This window comes from Ambystoma mexicanum, chromosome 1p (genome assembly GCF_040938575.1).
Source record: "Ambystoma mexicanum isolate Mex_15411 chromosome 1p, UKY_AmexF1_1, whole genome shotgun sequence".
Classification (NCBI taxonomy): domain Eukaryota; kingdom Metazoa; phylum Chordata; class Amphibia; order Caudata; family Ambystomatidae; genus Ambystoma; species Ambystoma mexicanum.
Genome location: NC_090921.1, coordinates 385,869,477 through 385,888,527, shown reverse-complemented (window position 1 = coordinate 385,888,527; position 19,051 = coordinate 385,869,477). Strand labels below are relative to the sequence as shown.

Genomic DNA, 19,051 nt, shown 5'->3' with positions numbered 1-19,051 from the left:
AATGAAAATTCGTTTTACACAGGATTTGTAATGACAGGCAGCTAAGGAAAGGGCTGAGCTGTCAAAATCGGAAATCGGTATTAAGGACAAGGACAGAGTCACATAACAGATAGGATGCTAGCAAAAAGGGATTGCTTTCAATGGGACTACAATGTGGGTTTTTCAATGGGACCAATGCTAATTAGGAATTCGTAGGGAATGCAGACAATACACTGAAAAAGATTAGATTTTCATTGACAAGGACCAATTCTGTTGACTGTATTTTAAAGACTAGAGTTCTTAAAGAAATGCACTAGGCACAAGGGGGTTAATTTAGAATTTCAACCAAATTACACTGTGAATTTCCTTATGGGAGAATTAATGGATTTACTTCAAAATACGCTAGGGATTTACACAGACCACTGAGAGATTTATCACAGGGAATAGGCTAATATACTCAGGCTAAACAAATTCTTCCATGGGAAGGTGAATGAATTATACTAGCAATTTGGGGACTTTCAATTGGATTTTCAATGGGGTTATGTTACAAAAAGAAAAGGGGTACGCAATTTGGGACTGGGGTTGTTTTGGATGGTTTCAAATGTCCTTTTCTCCTGTCTCCCTGGATTCATGTGTCTGTGTCTCCTCCTGTGTCTAGTACAGTGCCTTATATAGCCCAAATGACATCACTAATTTTACAATCTAGGGGAGTACGCCAAAATTAGCCCTACCCGAGGATTGGACATTCTATCAGTCCTCTCTCTGACTCCTGGCCTTATTGGTTCAGGGGAGAGAGCATCATTTGTCTATTTGGGCATTTATGACAGTTTGTTGTTTCTCAGGTCCAGTTTTTAGCATAACCTCAGACTTATAATAGCCACTGCCATAAGAAGTAGGTAGGCGGTTTCAGTGGGCCACGGGGAATTTGACAGTCCGATCGCCAACTGTGTGCGAGGTAGCATAGCCTTTTTGGCTCATTTTTGCCCTTTTCATGAACACATAACAGTTACAATTCAGCAAAGAATTAGACATGTTCCCAATCTCAGTTCCCATGTGTCCACCAATTTTCCTCCTTGTCAAATTTATACATCAGCCAGAAACAAGTTTTTACTGGCCATTTCAGTCCACAAAGTGGTAGGAAAATGTACTTGGTCTCTTAACATCCGCTTGGAAATTGCATGGAAAAATAACATAAAACTAAATGTTTTTCTTATTCTGAGTGCTGGGAAAAATTGCTAAAATGAATCACTAATGTCAATTTGGAGGATTTGTCAAATATGGTGGGCGGTGCTTCATTCCTCACAGCAAACTGTCTTCCCCCTGGCTCAGCTTGCAACAAAAGACTTTTATTGCCCCTTTGAAGTTTGTACTTCAGAACTCACACTTATTGGTCAAGCATTGGCCCCACTGGCTTTCTTTGTCCCCTCTGCTAGTACTGCCTTTCAGTCTAGCAGAACAGGTAATTATCATGCACTCAGCCACCTCATATGTCATTGCGGAATAGTTCACTCACTTACTTGACTTCCAGGGGGAGGCCAGACTTCCAATTGAGTTGTTCCTGCCTGAACCAAACTGGTTTTACTGGTATTTCTGAGCCTCGGCCAAATTGAAGTCTTGTGGGGGGGGGAAATATAATGTATATGGCTTTGTCAGCTCCCCATCCCAACATATTCATTGACAATTCTGTGCAAGCAAAGCTACCTTTTCACAGTGGCTTTTAAAAGTGATTTTTCTTTTTCCTCTTTTACAAGTGTGCAAGCCGTATTTCATCCAATCTTTGAAATGCAGTTCTGTAAGTGATTTGACATGGAACAAAACGCGAAGCCGATTTTCAGTCATTTGCGGTTTTTCAGAGTGCTGCCGTTCGCATGAAAGGGAAAACAAAAGCTGTGTCGGGTTGCAATGTGAAATCCTTGCCCCTTGTGTGAATGAACAGTAAGACAAGGCTGTTTTCAGATGTATTGCCTAACTTTTTGGCATTCAAATGGAATAAAGCATGCAGGGCTGGTTTTCAATGCAGCGCATAATGATGTGGGGTTTCAGATGAAAGAAAAAACAAACGCAGGGCCATCTTGAATGCAGTGCACAACTTTAGTATCCAGATGACAGAACAGCAAAAGTAGAGCCGTTTTTCAATGCAGCGCATGACTTTGTGGTTCAGATGAAAGAAAAACAAATGCAGGGCCCTCTTGAATGCAGTACACAACTTTGGTGTTCAGATGACAGAACAGCAAACGCAGAGCCATTCTGAATGCAGGGCATAACTGTTGATTATTCAGATGAAAAGAAAACAATTGCGGAGCCGTTCTTGGTGAAAGGTTCACATGCTTGCCACACATGTGCCATGGGACACACAGCGCAGCCGTTTTCTGTGGCAACGTTTAATGTCGTTTTTCATTTGACAGGGATTTCTGTTAGGGCCTGTAAATGCGCCCCACAACATTACAATAGACATAACAGCGGCGAGTCTGTTAGGGTTGGCGAGGTAGGTAAAATGCATCTAAGAAGCTTATGGTGGTAGTGACAGCATTTTGAAACATTATTGATCTGATGGGAGATGGTTAGGCTTCAGTCCATGGTGCATCCTAGGTTTTTCACTGTATTGGGGGGGGGGGGCTGAAATAGGGAGGGCCATGGGTGCGGTTGTCGTAGAAGTCCAGTATTGCTCCACAACATGATTTCGGTTTTATCAGGGTTCAAAAGGAGGTGGTTATTTGTCATCCATCGGTGAATATCATGGAGGCAAGCTTCAAGGACGGGAAGTGGGTTTTTAAGATAATTTGGGTATCGTCAGCGTAGTTTTAACGGGAGAGGTTGCACGCGCGGATGATTCCTGGTAGACTGTTCAGATAGAGGTTGAAAAGGAGAGCAGAGAGGCATGCGCCTTGGGGTACTCCAGTGTGCACAGCGTGAGCAGTTGAGACAAAAGGGGAGATGAAAGCGATTTGTTTCCATTTACTTGTCTAGAATATCTTCCCAGTGGTAGTGCATGTTTAAGGTATCATTAGCATTGAAGAAGACAGGCTCAGTCATCTTCGTCATGCCACTCATAATTGGTTGCTGAACCAGGTAGGGTCTTTAGGTGGACAATCTGATACTATTGGATTGGAGTACAGCTAGGAAGGAGATTGGTTCTGAGGAGGGAGATGCAGTTTGTGGGCGCTTGGTTATTTACCCACCCATTGGCTGCCCATGACTATGCTAATCCCTATGCAATCCTCTCCACCCAAAGCACAGCCTCCTCGGATTTCTTTTAGCTCTATCATGCAGTAACAATTGTGCGGTGGCTGCCACTGTTAGCTCAAAGCAGTCTTCTGAGAGTTAATGGCTTAAATGCAGTTGTAAATGGGTTACTTGTATAGTAAAAATGTCGCGAAGTGTGCTTTCAGCCACGTAATGTATTTTCTTTTTTTTTTTAATTATTTATTGGGTTTTTATAATGCGCCTATACACAGTGTTTCAAGGCGCAAAAGCCTTACGCAGTATGCATGTCCTTGCACTGAAGTATTGTTGATAACGAGCATTGGCAAAGCCAACAGTTGTTTGCTTGTTTCTCCAGCGTGGGGTCTGGCATGGATTCACATGCTCATGAATATTTCCCGTCGTCAGGCTGGGAATCCTTGGTAAAGAAAAAATCAGTATCGGTTTCGTTTCTGATCTGTCTTTCTTAGTAGTAACCAATCACTGATCTCTGGGTCATACTGCCCCCAGCCAATGACTGCCCTCTCCCTAAGCCCCGCCTCTCAGGTTTTTCCCGCACGCTCAAGTGTTGGGAGTCCTCGTGCTTTAGCTCTCGAGGTTTTTGCTGCGTTTTCACGCTTTTCAGGAGATTTTCTCATTTTTTTGGTTTAATCGAGCCTCAAGCTCCACCGTTTCTACTTCCGAAACCGGGGAACCGTTTCGGAATTCCACTATGCCCCTCAAGGGTGAAGTTTTCGTCGAGTTTACACTTCCTGGAGGTTTCCAGAAGATCTGCGGCCTACCTCAACGGACATGGCCCAGGACAAGATAAGCTCGACGCCCGGATCCAAGCTGTTCAGGTGCTGCCCTGGATGCGGATTGCAAAACGTTTTCAAGGACGAGCATTTGCGATGTCTCTACTGCCTTCATGCGGACAAGCGCACATGGAGAAGGACTGTGCGTTCTGCAATAACCTTTCGGAACGGACCAAACAAGATCGTCGTTCCCGCCTCGCCGCCTGGCTGGAGAAGGGCACAGCAGGTGAGAAGGCGAAGAAAAAGTCTGAGCGGGCTTCTAAGTCCTGTGAGGGCGCCCCGGCAACGGGGGCCCAACAGAAGGCCAAGCACTTCGAGTCCGCGGGCACCGGGAGCGCCGAAAGGTCGGGCTCTTCGGCTGCCAGGCAGGGCGCTACTTCCCTGGCACGTTCAACCATGAACCAGCGCTCTGGTTCGGGGAAGAGGAAGCCCGAGAACCCGGGTAAGCCGCTGGAGCGGACCCGGTCGATCTCGAAGGGGGAGCGAGGCGCTGACCCTCCCCCCAAGGCGAAGGCCCAGGACGCACCTAAGGTGGTGAGGGCTTTGATCCAGCCGGCAAAGGCCTCTATCGAAGTGGTCGCTGCGACCCTGGCGAAGCCAGCTGAGACTACGCCAGTGGAAACAGCCTCTGGGCCCAGAGTATCCCGGCCACCGCGGAGGGAATCCTCTTTCCAGCCCACCGTTAAGACACCCTTGAAGTCCCCGGCAGAAAAAGAGGGGGGGGCGGTGGCCATTACAGACTCGGAATCAGCCTCTGAGGAGGAGGTGGTGGAAACCGAGAAGGGCCTCAACGAAAGGTCCATAGGCCTCAACGAGAAGTTCATGGGCCTCAACGAGAGGTTCGAGAAGGTTCGATCCCAGGGGGCGCGGTCCCTGCTGACGTGATCGAAGATAGCGACGATGACGACGAAGAGGGCCCAGTGGAGCAGCCATCCCGTCCGTCGCAGCCATTACCCGAGCCCCAGGATAGCTTGGCGGCCGTTTTGTTGGCAATCCAATCCTTATGCACCGAGATAAGGACGAGATTACCACGGACCCCGACGGAGGATCCAGAACCAGGCCCGTCGGGAAGCCCTCCGAACAAGCGGAGGAGAGTCCACCCCGCTCCGCCCTTCGTGCCGCCGAGACCTGTGGACCCCTCATCCCCCTCGCCAGACCCTAGAGAGGATACGGCGACGGATACAGCGACAAGGACGGATGATGATGGCAGCGATGACACAGCGGACATCCCGTCATCACCCTTCCCCCCCACCCCCCCGCGGGCTTCTCCAGCCGACGAAATTGGCTCTTTCCACGCCATGATAACCAGGGCATCCGAGCTCTTCCAGCTCTGCCCTGAAGAACAGAAAAAGGAGGGGTTTCTGTACCAACAACGAGAGGCCAAGAGGAAGACGGTCCTCGCGGTGCCTTTGCTCGACGACATCTGGGACGAGGAGCTTGCTGTCCTCAAGAACCCTTCCACGACACCCGCCAAGAGGGACCGATACGAGAAGAAGTACCAAGTCCCCGATGCCGCCCCCTTGTGCCTCAGGGCCCAACCCACGCCAGACTCTGTCGTCTCGGCAGCGGCTAAGAAGGCGGCAGCGGGTGCGGCGGCTTCAATTTCCACTTCCCCACGGACAACAAGGGCAAGAAGTTGGACTCTATGGGACAACCAGTCATCTCGTCGGTGGCGACGACGATTAAGGCGGCCAATGCCTTAGCGATCGTGGCCAGCTACGACAGGGAGCTCTGGTTCAAGATAGCTCCCCTGCTAGACTTCCTGTCTGACGACAAGAGGGCGGAGGCCCTAGAAATTCTGCAGGAAGGTGAGGTGGCGTCGGATCACGCCATAACGGTGGTAACGGACATTGCTGATACCGGATTTCGCCAAATGGGCAACAGAGTTTGCCTCCGACGACGAGGATGGCTCAAGGTGACAGACTTTCGCCAGGACGTCCAGACCAGAGTGTTGGACATGCCGTTCGACGGCAACAACCTTTTTGGTAAGGCGGTGGACTAGTCTCTACAGGCCATCAAGACCGACTCGGAGACGGACCGGGCCCTTGGGGTGCTTCAACAGCGATGGCCCTTTCGGAGCTCCGGAGGCAGACAGGGTGCCTCCAAAGGATCCAGCGGTGGCTCCTCCACTTACCACCAGACAGCCCGCTCCTCTTCCCAGGAGGCCTACAGAGGTCGCGGCAAGCAAGGGGGAGCCTGCCGTCGTCAACAAGGCGGCAAGGCCGCCTCCAAGCAAGACTGACCCGGCCGTGTTGTCGGGCCCCCACCGAAGCACCCCGGTGGGAGGCCGGCTGACGTTCGTCAGCGCGTGGGAGTCTAACTCCACCGACCGTTGGGTGTTGGACACCCTGGCCAACGGGCTCTCGCTGGAATTCCAAAAGAAGTGCCCTCGCATTCCTCCTGTGGCCATGAAGGATAATCACGTCCCTCAACTGCTGTTTGAGGTAAAGGCGATGCTCAAGAAAGGTGCCATCGAGCTCGTCCCCAGGAGGCTCCGGGGCTCCGGAGTGTACTCAAGGTACTTCCTCGTCAGAAAGAAGACAGGCGGTTGGCGCCCCATCCTGGACCTGCGTTGGTTAAACAAATACATCAAGGCGCAGAAATTCAGGATGGTCACCCTCCAGCACGTGCTGGGACAGCTGGAGGAAGGCGACTTCCTATCGTCGTTGGACCTGGAGGATGCTTACTTCCACATCCCCATTCTAAAAAGGCACAGGAAGTTCCTCAGGTTCGTGGTTCAGGGACGCCACTACCAATTCAGAGCCCTACCGTTCGGATTAAAGTCGGCACCCAGGGTTTTCACCAAATGCCTGGCACCAGTGGTGGCGCGGCTGCTCCTGCAGGGGATCCACGTCTACCCCTACCTGGACGACTGGCTAATCCGGGCAAGGACAAGGGAACTCGCCGTCGAACATACGGCGAGGACCGTCCGGTAACTCACGGAGCTGGGGTTTGCCATCAACTACCCCAAATCCCACCTGGTTCCATAGCAAGTAGCACTGTTTCTGGGAGCGAAGCTCGATACAGTGGGGTAATTGGCCTCCCCTTCAGAGGAGAGGACCAAGACCATCCTGGGCAAGGTACGGCGCATGTTAGCCACGGACGTGGCCAGGGTGAGGTCCATCAAGTCCCTTATCGGGATGATGTCCTCATGCATCTACCTTGTACCCCTTTGCAGACTTCTGATGCGTCCGCTACAGGAGTTCCTCGACGCCCGCTGGTTTCAGGCGACGGGCTGCTTCGAGGACAGGATCCCTCTCGACGAGGAGTTCCGTCGGGCGATCCTATGGTGGGGCACCCGTGCTCACCTCTCTACAGGCACGGACTTTCAAACCCTGGCGTTTCAGGAGACGGTGACGACAGACGCCTCTCTGGAGGGTTGGGGGGCCCACACCGGAGATCTCCACGCAAGAGGTCTTTGGCTCCCGGAGGAGAGGTCTCTCCACATCAACATTCTGGAGCTCCGAGCAGTGTTCTGGGCTCTCAAGTCGTTCCTTCCGTCCCTCAAGGACAAAGTGGTGAGGATCTTCAGCGACAACACCACCACGATGTTCTACATACGGAAACAAGGGGGCACCAGATCCCCAGCCCTATCCAAGGAGGCCCAGGATCTGTGGCACTGGGCAGTCGCCCAGGGGATGTTTCTGGTTCCCTTCCACTTGGCAGGAATAAAAAACACCATCGCCGACTCACTCAGCAGGGAGCTGCGCTCGTGCCACGAGTGGGAACTGCGACAGGATGAAGTGGATCGGTTCTTCCAACGATGGGGCAAACTCCAGATCGACCTGTTCGCGACAGCGACGAATTCCAAGTGCCAGAGGTTCGCCAGCAGGTTCCCACAGCCGAGGAGCATGGGCGATGCTTTCTCGTTCCCCTGGGACGGCCTGTTTCTATACGTGTTCCCTCCGTTGCCGTTGCTGCTCCGCCTCATCAACCAGCTCAAGAAGTCCAGATGCAGGATGATCCTCATCGCACCGGTGTGGCCGAGGCAGATCTGGTTCCCGGACCTTCTGGACTTGTCAACGTCCCCACCAGTCAAGCTGCCGGCGAACGCGGATCTTCTCTCCAGAGAAGGAGGCGCCATTCTCCATCGCGACCCACAGTCGCTGAACTTGCAGGCCTGGCTCCTGCAGCACTAGAGTTTGGAGGCTACGATATACCGGCTGATTGCAGAGAGGTTCTTGCAAAAGCCAGGGCGTCCTCAACTCTCAAGTGTTACGGTCATAAATGGAAGAGGTTTCTCTGTCTGGTGCCGTGCACAGAAGATTAACGCTCTGCGGATTACGGCCCCTCAAGTATTGCCGTACCTACTGTCGATGGCCAAAGCTGGACTGGCTCACGCCTCCATCAAAATACATCTGCCTGCCATCTCCTGATATACTAGGACTACGGGACGGGCGTCGTGAAGGAATTCATGAAGGGACTATTCCGATCATTCCCGCCGGTGAAGGCTCCTGCCCCGGCTTGGGAGCTTAATGTGGTGCTGACCAGGCTCATGGGCGCCCCATTCGAGCCTATGCATTCGGCGCCTTTGAAGTTCCTGTCATGGAAGACAGCGTTCCTTGTGGCCATCACCTCCGCACGACGAGTGGGAGAGATCCAGGCCCTATCTTGCAGGCCTCCATACTTGACTTTTCATGACACGAGGGTGGTGCTGAGGACGCACCCCTCCTTTATGCCCAAGGTGTCATCGGACTTCCACCTCAATGAGCCCTTGGTGTTACCAGTTGTCTTCCCGTCGCCTTCGACGCCGGCCGAGATGACTTTGCACTCGCTGGATGTAGCTAGAGCGCTGAAGTTCTACGTGGACCGCACGAAGAGTTTTCGGAAGACGTCACAACTGTTTGTGAACTTTGGGTCTGTGAATCAAGGGAAGGCTCTCTCGAAGACTTCCATTTCCAGATGACTCTCCGCTGCATCATGCACTGTCACCGGTTGGCAAACCGACCGCTGCCCGGCTATCCGAGAGCCCATTCGACCAGAGCGATCGCTGCTACCACGGCGTTCCTGCCTGGTGTGCCCCTGCTGGACATCTGCAGGGCTGCTACGTGGAGGTCGATGCACACCTTCACGAGATTCTACTGCGTCGATCGGGACTCCAGGGAGGAGTCCGGGGTCGGCCAAGCAGTGCTGCGCAACCTGTTCGCCTAAGGTGAGCCTGGTGAGGAGGTAAGAATTGCTTAATGTTGAGTTTTGGATGTAATGCTTAATGTTGAGCCTTTGCCACCTCCCGTGGTTGTGCATGTGCATGCTGCTATGTATTCTTTATTCATGAGCATGTGAATCCATGCCAGACCCTATGCTGGAGAAGGAACTTGCCTGTAACTGTTGTTCTCCAGCATGTGTCTGGCATGGATTCACATGGATTCACATGCGAACCCTCCCACCTGCCCCTCTGCGGCTCTTCACTTGGTCATACTGTCGCTTGGCGTGCTACCAAATCTGAGGATGGCTGCCAGAGGCGGGGTTTAGGGAGAGGGCAGTCATTGGCTGGGGACAGTATGACCCAGAGATCAGTGATTGGTTACTACTAAGAAAGACAGATCAGAAACGAAACTGATACTGATTTTTTCTTTACCGAGGATTCCCAGCCTGACCAACGGGGAATATTCATGAGCATGTGAATCCATGCCAGACCCATGCTGGAGAACAACAGTTACAGGTAAGTAACGTGTTCCTTATTGGTATTGGATACACATTTTCAAGGCACTGTTTTCATTTGTAGATGTGTCTGCAAAGAAGCTGAAATGAAACTCTGGCAAGGAGCGAGAACTGGAAGCCAGCCTGCTCTCGCCTCTCCACCGCCTGACCTTTCTAAGGGAACCTTGCTATTGGCCGGGGATGTCATTATGTGCCACCCTTGATCTGCTGCTGAACTGTATGCTGTTGTAGATGCGAATGCGTTTCATGAATGCTCTTCTGCTGAAATCGCCAACTTTCGAGGGCAAGAAACTGACAGTGTGTCTTGTGTTTTTCCCGCCTTCTGAACAGAAACAAGCCTGCATGCTGATTCGGAACCTGGTGTCCCGTACTCAGGACTTATCGCAGCCTATTCTGGAAATGGGAGCCGAGACCCTAATTGTGCAAGCGCAGACCACGCACATAGACTGTGGCGACGTGGCCAAAGCGGCACTACGAGATCTTGGCTGTACCGTGGAGTTGCGTGAGCTCTGGACTGGCCAGAAGGGCAGCCTGACGCAGTAACTTCCTGAAAACCAGAGACGCACAGTCCAGCGTGGAGAATAAGCTAACGTGGGCAGTCGTCCATTTCCCCCCTCATTGCTGCCTGTTTTAAATAATTGACGCAAGAATGAAGGAGACCATGCTTTATCTGGTGGATAATATTAGGCGGCAATGTAGTACATATTTACAACAAATATCAGCACCACCGTGATAAGCAGGCTCCAGTATTAATGCAAAAATGTCAATTTCTTTCAAAGCAACGCCCCCATTTCTTAAGTATTCCGATGTATAGGTTCCACTCCCCCACCTTGCCTGGGCCTTCTCTCTAGTATAAGGGTGCAATCTCAGGTACGAGCTGTATGGGCACCGGCAGTTTCTGTCTGCCTGAAAGGCTGAGGCTGCAGGGCTGCGCCTCAGACCCCCCCAAACCGTGCCACGTCAGGCCTCCGAAGAGGCAAGAGGCCTTATCTGTCCAGTTCATTCATTTTATAGGTCATTCATGTCTTGCTTGTTCACCTGTGTGACCGCACTGCTGCGACAAAATGAATACCATTAGTTATACCTGCAATGCAAATTGGAATGTTAGGGTGAGGAGGGTGGGATACGTTCATGAGGTATTAAAAATGGATCCAACAAGAGCTTGCAACACCTTTCTTATTTACACCCTTTTGCCTGTGAGTGTACTCTGACCCTAACACCCACCCATCCCTCGGCCAATCAGGTCGGCTCTGCGTCCCCCAGCCCTACATTGTTACCATGACTAGCCCAAACCAGTCTGTACTGGCTCCCTGGCTGAGCTCCTGTTCCTTCGCCATGTTATTCCATAGCTTCCTTATGCCGCCTGCTGCGGTTAGGCCATTCCTTTAACATGTGCAGTCGTCCACATCAGGAATGGAATAAATATATTTACCCCTCATTTCTGCGCCAACAGCGATCAGCTCCAGAGCGATCCGCAGGCTCAAGTATTAATGCAAAAATGCCGATTGTTTGCGAAGCAACACCCCCATTTCTTAAGTCTTCCACTGTACAGGTCCCACTCCCCAGTCCACGTGTGCGGCAGTAAGGAGTGTCGTCTGTTTCTATCTGCCTGAAAGGCGGAAGCTGCAGTGCTGCAACGCCAGGTATCCCAACCCCTGCCATGTCCGGCCTCCGGAGGGGTGAGGGGCCTTTTCAGTCCAGTTTATTCATTTTATAAGCCATTTCGTGCTTGATACCCTGTGTGACTGCCACAGTAAAAAGGGGTTCCCGTCCCCCACCACAATGCTATTCTACCTATCCCGTCGCACAACACCCTCTCTCTGAGGGTATCCTCAATATTCATCAATAATATGTTGGTCCCCAAATCTGACAAATGCACACCGTCCTTGCAAAGGGAACCTGGGAGGTACAGGTTCCTCAGGTCATGCCGAATAAGGGCAAAACCTACCATTCTGAAAAACGTGGCCATCGCCAAGTTGAGTTTCTTCCTTCTTTTCTCGACTGCCTTATGCAAGCCTGCTCCAATCCACTGGCATCTGGGCACTATTTCTGACCACAATAGTTCGCACTCTCTCACTTGTTTCCTCAAGTTCCAAAAATAGGATGGCATATCTCTTAGCAACTGCCCCCTACCTTTAACCGTGAGGTTGTTGCCCCATAAGGGGATGATAATGGCATGGCATGCTTACTCAGTAGTGTGGTGACCAGTTCCTCCATCTGTTCCCACCTCATACCCGACTTCCCAAACCACTTTACCTCTACGCTATGAAATCTGGGCATATCCCCTTCTTCATGAAAAAACCACCCATTCCTCTGCGCTCTTTACAAAAGAATGGCCCAAGGCCCACGCCACTTTCTTCCTTGGTAGACCACCTGTTTGGTGTAGGGAGGACAGGGAGAGAAAGGAAATGGTGTTATTTGATGCAGACAGCAGCTGGTTCCACCCTTCCTCACGTATAGTGGTCTGATTTCCATTGCCCTATTTCCTTCAACCCTGCCACTGTCCCATGCCCCTACTATACAGGTGCATTCAAAGGCCCGCTAGCTTGTCACTGTCCTTCATTGCGAACTGCTGACTGTTCAGAAACTCTTGCCATATCCCCTTCCACCTCATTATTTGCACCCCCGAAACATTGCTACCATCCTGTCTCCTAGAAGTTCTACTCTGTGTGCCGAAATGTTTGGTACAGTTATTAACATTAGCTGCATGTATGTTATTACTCTTAATGCATTTTTCACATAATGCATCGCCATTTCGTTAATTTGCTCACCCAGGTTGCACTGCCGCCATTAAGGCTGCAGACGACCCATCTGCTGTGGAGACCGTTTCTCTCTCCTCTGTTTTCGCCGCTCCCTTCTTTGCCTTTGACCTTGTTGTCGCAGGCAGTTTGACCGCTGATCCTGCTGTGGTAAGGGGTGGTAAATTGAGACCAATGGGGGTCGCGGAGCTAACTGCGTATCCGATATGCAATCCTCCTCCTGCAGCTCCTCTTTGGGTGGCACAACCTACAGCTGTTTCTCCTTGTCAGAACCCGTGGCCTGTGCTATGAGCCAATCCAACACCTTCTCTCTGGCTGTGCGATCTTCCTAATAAAAGATTCAATATTGCTTGTGCTCTCCATACCCTTGAAACTCCTCTTGTTGTTTCTCTGACTCAATGCACATCCAGAATAACTGCACACAGCCACTTTTTCAGTTTAGCCTGACTCCTTGCTTCAGTTTCCCTTCAGTTTCAGAAAACAGCTGTTTCTGGTCACCGATCCTCCGCTGCAGTGCAGGCTAACAGGGGCGCATTCCACTACAGTCATCGACGCTAGTCTGCGTTTTGTCACCGTGTGTGATCTGAATCACGGCTGCCCTGTAAAGCCTGTCCGAGCTACAGTATACGCATCCCACACTCTTCCCTTCTTCAACAGTTGTTCTGTTCCAGATGCTGTACCTGCTGTGGGCCAGCTTGCACTCCTTGGTGACATTATTCGCTCTGTCTGAGCCTCTGGCCTTCATCAAAGAGGCATAAAAAAATGGACCCAGAAAGGGCTCGCTGCCCCTTTCTTGTTTAAACCCCTTTGCCTGTGATGTGTACTCTGACCCTAACACCTGCCCCTGCGTTCGCAGGCTTTTCAAGGCTTTCTGCGCCTCTGTTCCCCCAGCCCTATCTTACCATGATTGGCCCAGACCAGTCTGTACTGGCTCCCTGGCTAGCCCCTTGTTCCTCCCCCCTAGTATTCCATGGCCCTCTTATGCCACCTGCCGCTGCCCGGGCATTTCTTTTCCTGACGTAGTGCCTCTGGAAGGTGGGCTCGGGCGAAGTCTGTTAATTTCGGTTTGATGCCAAAATGGGACCGATTTAGCCGCTGCATTGCGCCCATTTCGGAGGCAGCAGAGAATCTTTTGTCTTTTAGGACCAGTCCAACTCTGTGCAAGAAGAGTTTATATTTTGTGAGGGGTGGAAAGAAGTGTAAAAATAACTGCGTGAAGCGTTCAAAACGTAAGATGCACATGTGTGGGAGCGACCAATCAAATATTTATAATAGGCACCATGATCTGTGATTACAAGTTATTACCCCATACCGGGTAAGGGTAACGCCCCAGCCTGCTTATTATTTGCATTCTACTAATCCCTTGAGTTCTCTGCTGGCAGTGTTAAAAGTAATACAACTGTTTGGATGTAGCGCTCTTCTCAGACATTGGGCCTGCTGTGATGTCTCTAGCAACAACAAAAAACAATCCTCCTTCTAAAGCTTGACTAGCCACACTCAGTCACAACGTGCTAACCGCTTTTCTTTCCAATAATTCTCATGCCCTTATGTCGGAGATTTAGTATTTAACATTAATTTATTTTTTGTATTGTTTTTTTTATTTTCATTCTAATTTAATAAAGTCTAAAAGCACATAAGAGCAAAAACCTATATGAAAAATTGGACTGGAAGTTCAAGGAAAAATGCACGTGTGGCTAAGCACATGACACGGTTCTATAAATAATGTGTGCAGTATTATATGACAGCGATGGCATCCTTGTGTTCACAAAAATAGATTCACACTTGTGACCCCGAATAAGAGTATGTCGTCCCTGCATGGATATGAGGTTTTCTAAGGTCTTGTTCACCAGATAGGTCTCTTGGCACTACTTCACAGCAAACACATGGAAAGAAATTAGCAGGGGCACAACTAAGCCTCACCCTCCTCTGGAACATTCTGGAACACAAGATGATGTCCTAGAAATAGGGGGCTGGTGAAAGGTAATTTCAGTGGGCTAAAGAAAGCACGCCCTGTGTTGTGATCACACCTGAAAGATGTTCATTTAACTGGCAAGACAATGCAAGCAAAAGGGCCCCACACACCTTAGGGGGCCCTATGAAACACCACCCACTACTGGCGGCCTTTATCTTTTCTACAGCGAGCTCAGCTGATCAGATACTTTACAGTGAAAATCTGCACTCCACTCCACCTTTGTCCTTTACATAGTGATTTCATCCCAGGATCTAGGGGCCAGTTGTGGGGTGCAACTATTCACTGAGGCGTCTGTACTTCACACATTAATTGTATACATCCCAAAGCTAAGAAAACCACCTTAATGTAAAGGTAGTAGTTTTCGAAATGTAGGTTTGAAAGAAAAAAGTTGGCATCTTCAAAACGCGCACACCAGACATGTTTTACCAGTGTTCGGCAAGTAGAGAACATGTTCTGAGAGTAATAAAGCTCAAAGATTGACTAATATGACCCATCCTTAATAAGATTTCAATAAACACGAGGGGAAACGCAATGAAATGTGCAATAGAAAAATGCGTTCTCCATTGGAATCCTTTCAACACACAACTACCCCTCCCCAGATGCATCGTTTTTTCAAATGAATTTCCCACGTTTTCATGACACAGGACGATAGACTTCCAGCTGCCCCATGTCGAGTCCCAATAGCTCTCACCTTTCTAGATTCTTTTTCATTCTAGTTCTTGTGGCATATGATAGAGAACTCCAAACTACAGGTAGCAGTATACATAGACCAATTACGTCTAGATGGAACACTCTGCCCTGGGTACATTTAAAATCTCTGCAAGCAGAAGATGTGTGCCCACACATGTTTCGTTTCAAGGTTACATAAAACATACAGCGATCACAGAATAATGTTCTCATCTAATCTATAGGAAGTGTCACTTTACTTATAACTTTGGTAGCCAAACTCACTTAGGTGTCCCATAACTAGGCTCTAAAATTAGGAGAGTTTTGTAATATAAGCCTCTCAAACTATTAGGGTCTCAGTGTCAACTGTCCTCATTTAGGGAGGGACTCATGTTGAGGTCGCCTCAGGCTAGGATGATCTCTCTACTTGGACAAAGAGAACCTATGAGTTGGAATCCCCTCAGTTCGATGCTATGGGTGTCATCGCCTCTTGCACTAGGGTGTTTGAGTTGGAGCTGCTCAAATTAGATGATGACTTAGTCAGAGAGGTTTTAGGCTAGGAATATCTCTGGGTTACAGCCCCTCAGACTAGCGGGATCCCCGTGCCAGAGACCCCTCAGATGAGTATTGTCCCATGGTCAAAGACTCTTAGACTTAGGTGTCAGAATTTGAGTACTTCATTACTTGTGTTCGTATCAAAGCCCCTCATATTAGAGGGGCACGGAGTACTGTTAAACAAATTGATATAATTGCAGATTCTGAATAAGGCCTTAGAATGGGAAGTGTTCGCCCATTTGAGACACTCATAAAGCAGGTTATAAGAGCCTCTTAAAGTAAGGACCTCAGATTCAAAACCTCTCAAACTAGAAGAATAAAAGTGCCCATCAGACTAGAAGGGTATTACTGAAAGACGCAAACAGTCGAAGTTGGTTTCAGAGTTTGGGAGTAACAGACTAGGAGTGTCCCTGACTTCCAGCTACAGTCAATATAGTTTCACGGTTAGGGAGTAAGAGACTAGAAGGGTCCCTGAGTCCTAGCCCCTCGCATTTGTATGGTTTTCAGGTGTGCACCCTTCAGACTGGGAGGCTCTTATTTAGAGCCTTTTGGACTAAATGGAAAGTTGTCATCACACCTGTAGGGGGCGTGGCTTGGCACCAACTGAGATGACAGAATGAATTGTGTGCTTCGCTCCTGGATATAGTGCATTCAGTCTTCTGTTACTTTTAATTATATTGAAACGTGAAGAGAGGTACCGGAACTGGCGGGGAAACTGGTGGGATGGGTCCTCTTTGGCAGATGTTTGCTGCTTGTCAATTGGTGCAAGGCTCAACATTAGCACGGGCCGTGTTTTCTTTACTGCGACAAGGCAATGGTGTCACCTACTTGCCTGAGTGAATGCTGTGCACTACGTGTGAAGTGAGCGAGGAAGTGTATTCTTGTAAAGAAAGAGGACTTTTTCTTTAATTTCTGCCTTAATATCTCCCCCAACGGGCCACTATTAGACTACACTTAATTTTTGCCTTATATTGTAGAATATATTTTCATTTAAAATTGAGAACTTAGCTTTTACAGTACTTGCATTAATGTAATCTACAGTCTTTTTTTCTACAGGCCTGTTGTGTAAGGGAAACATAACCCTTGACCTCCAGGGAGAAGCCAATTTGGGGGAAAGTCATAAATAAAATATTCTGGTGACCTTTCTTAAACACCATGCTACGTAAATTACTTGAGCTCCCCACCACAATTCAACTCGATATTCAATGGGCTCACAGGGTTGGGACAGTTGTCTCTCTTGGTGGTGGAGTTAACGCCTTGAGAACTCTTATCTTTGCCTTTCTAGATTTCACACATATTCCTATCATACCAAAGTGAAGCAGATAAAACAGCTGGTTTGGAATGGGTGCAAGATTTAGATCTCGCAAAAGGTTTCGAAATACAACCACAACATGAAGAAATTAACTTTTATCATTTAGACCCGCTCCGAGACAACCTAATGCAAAATTTGGCATTATACATCCAGGTATTTTGAAAGTTACACTGAAAGGTCAAACCACTACTTTTGAAAATCATCAGGATTTGAGACTTTACATTCACACTTACAAGATGGAGGAAATTGATACATTGTACCCTACTACTTCAACTTGAATGTCCTCTTGACAATTTTTCTGCTGAATTATTCCTTGTATTATGCTTACTTAGCGATTAATTTGGCCTTGGACTCACAATTTATTATTAAGTTATATGATGGAGCGGAGTTGGGTTGGCTTAATTTCAACATGCTCTCCAGCTTCTGTACTTTTGAACATCAACCTGATTAATTGTGGCAGTTTCCTGTTCGCCACGTTGCTTGCTTTTTTTGTCATTTATCAATGATTATCTTCATGTTAATGATGTTGCCTTCCCCTTTCCCTTGTGTGTCCTTTTTTGTTGTCCACTGATTATACAGGTTGGCTCTAGTGGAAGTTATGTCACTTTTAACAGTCTTGATTGTTAACCTCAAGACTTGTTGTCAATGGGTGCGACCAGAGGTTTTCAATTTACAATGTGTTTGTTTTCCTTACTATAAAATCACCCTCAAAAGGGCAATTAATGGGAAGTTTTTTTATATGCACTCATGTTCAATGATATGTTGTTAAATATAACCTCATGGAATGTTAGAGGATTTCATAATCCTATTAAAAGACAAAGGGCCTCATTCGAAGTTTGCCGGTCCGGAAATAAAGGTGCTGATAGCAACTTACTGACACCCTTCCGGACCGGCAAACTACAACTCTGCCTGCCAGGGCTGTTGCGCCTGTATGGTCTGACTTGCCGGGTGCATCGTCCCCAGTAGGCAGAGTTGTCACGGAGGCACCTGCACCATTAGCAAAGGTGGCGGTGCTTCTGTGTCCCCATTCCCGTGATCGGACTCCACAGGAATGTGGACTTATAAAATCCAGCACCTGACTTTCCGCTCCACCGGGACTTGATATATCCTGGTAGCACCGGGAAGTCAGGCGCCGTATTTGGTGTTACAGGGTTTCCGGCAATCTGCCGGTAGCACCGGTGGGTTACTGCCAACCTCGTAATAATAATAGGCCCAAAATGTCCTTTCCTGTCTGAATGGATCCAAATCGTTTATTGCATGCATTCAGGAAACTGTAGCAGCCAAACTCGAGAGGTTTTGGTTAGGCAAAGCACTGACTAGTGCTGCGCTTGGGAAAAAATGGCATGATTACTCTTATTAATAAGGCTCTTAATTGTAAAGTGAGTAGATCTGATGCAGATGATTCGGGTAGGTGGTTCCTTGTCAGAATTCTTGTGGAATATATGATCTTAAATGTGTATGCCCTACCACTTCGGATCCCGTCTTTTGGTCTCTTCTCAGAGACTATCTTTTGAAATCCAATATCCATAATTTAATTGTTTGTGGAGACAGCAATGAAATAGTCAACCCTTTTCTTGACGATAGTCAGCCCTTTTCTCGACAGGCTGCAGTACGATCTAAAGTTTCTAAATTACTAACAATTTCGGAATTTCCTATCGGCATTAGGCCTAATTAATGTGTGGCATGTCACACATCCTACAAATATTGACTTTACATTTCACTCCATCCCCCATAATTACATTTCCAGATTTGATTTGTCTAGTTCCTTTCTAGTTGCATGTCCAGTCTCCTATTAGATGCAAGCATAGAATGTATTTCCTTGATAGATCATGCCCCGTCCATATTAAACTTGAGATCGTACAAAATAATGTAAGACCCAATAGATGGCGGTTTCATACACTTTTGTTAAATGATGAGTCATTCACTCCCTTCCTGACAAAAGTTCACCGTGATTACTTCACTGACAATAGAAGTGAAGATACTTCAATTGTTAACAACTGGGATTGCTATAAAGCTATGTTTGGAGGTCAAATCAACTGTTCTGGTGCAAAGAAAAATAAAAAAACGAAGACAAGATTCTGAACAAATTTTGAAACAATTGAAATCTTTGGGAAAACAATACAATCATAATGCCACTCCTACTATTCTTAAT

At 48.4% G+C, this 19,051-nt stretch overlaps 1 protein-coding gene across 3 annotated transcripts in view; it reads left to right on the top strand.

The window, feature by feature from the left end:
- ARMC6 (armadillo repeat containing 6) overlaps window positions 1-17,618 on the top strand; it is an 817,534-nt gene extending 799,916 nt beyond the window's left edge. For all 3 annotated transcript variants that reach the window (XM_069649134.1, XM_069649136.1, XM_069649137.1), the window contains one exon: window positions 9,966-17,618. In XM_069649134.1, the coding sequence (XP_069505235.1) occupies window positions 9,966-10,178 (213 nt within the window). In that variant the 3' untranslated portion in view covers window positions 10,179-17,618. The remainder of the gene's footprint in view (window positions 1-9,965) is intronic.
- Window positions 17,619-19,051: the final 1,433 nt, after the last annotated feature.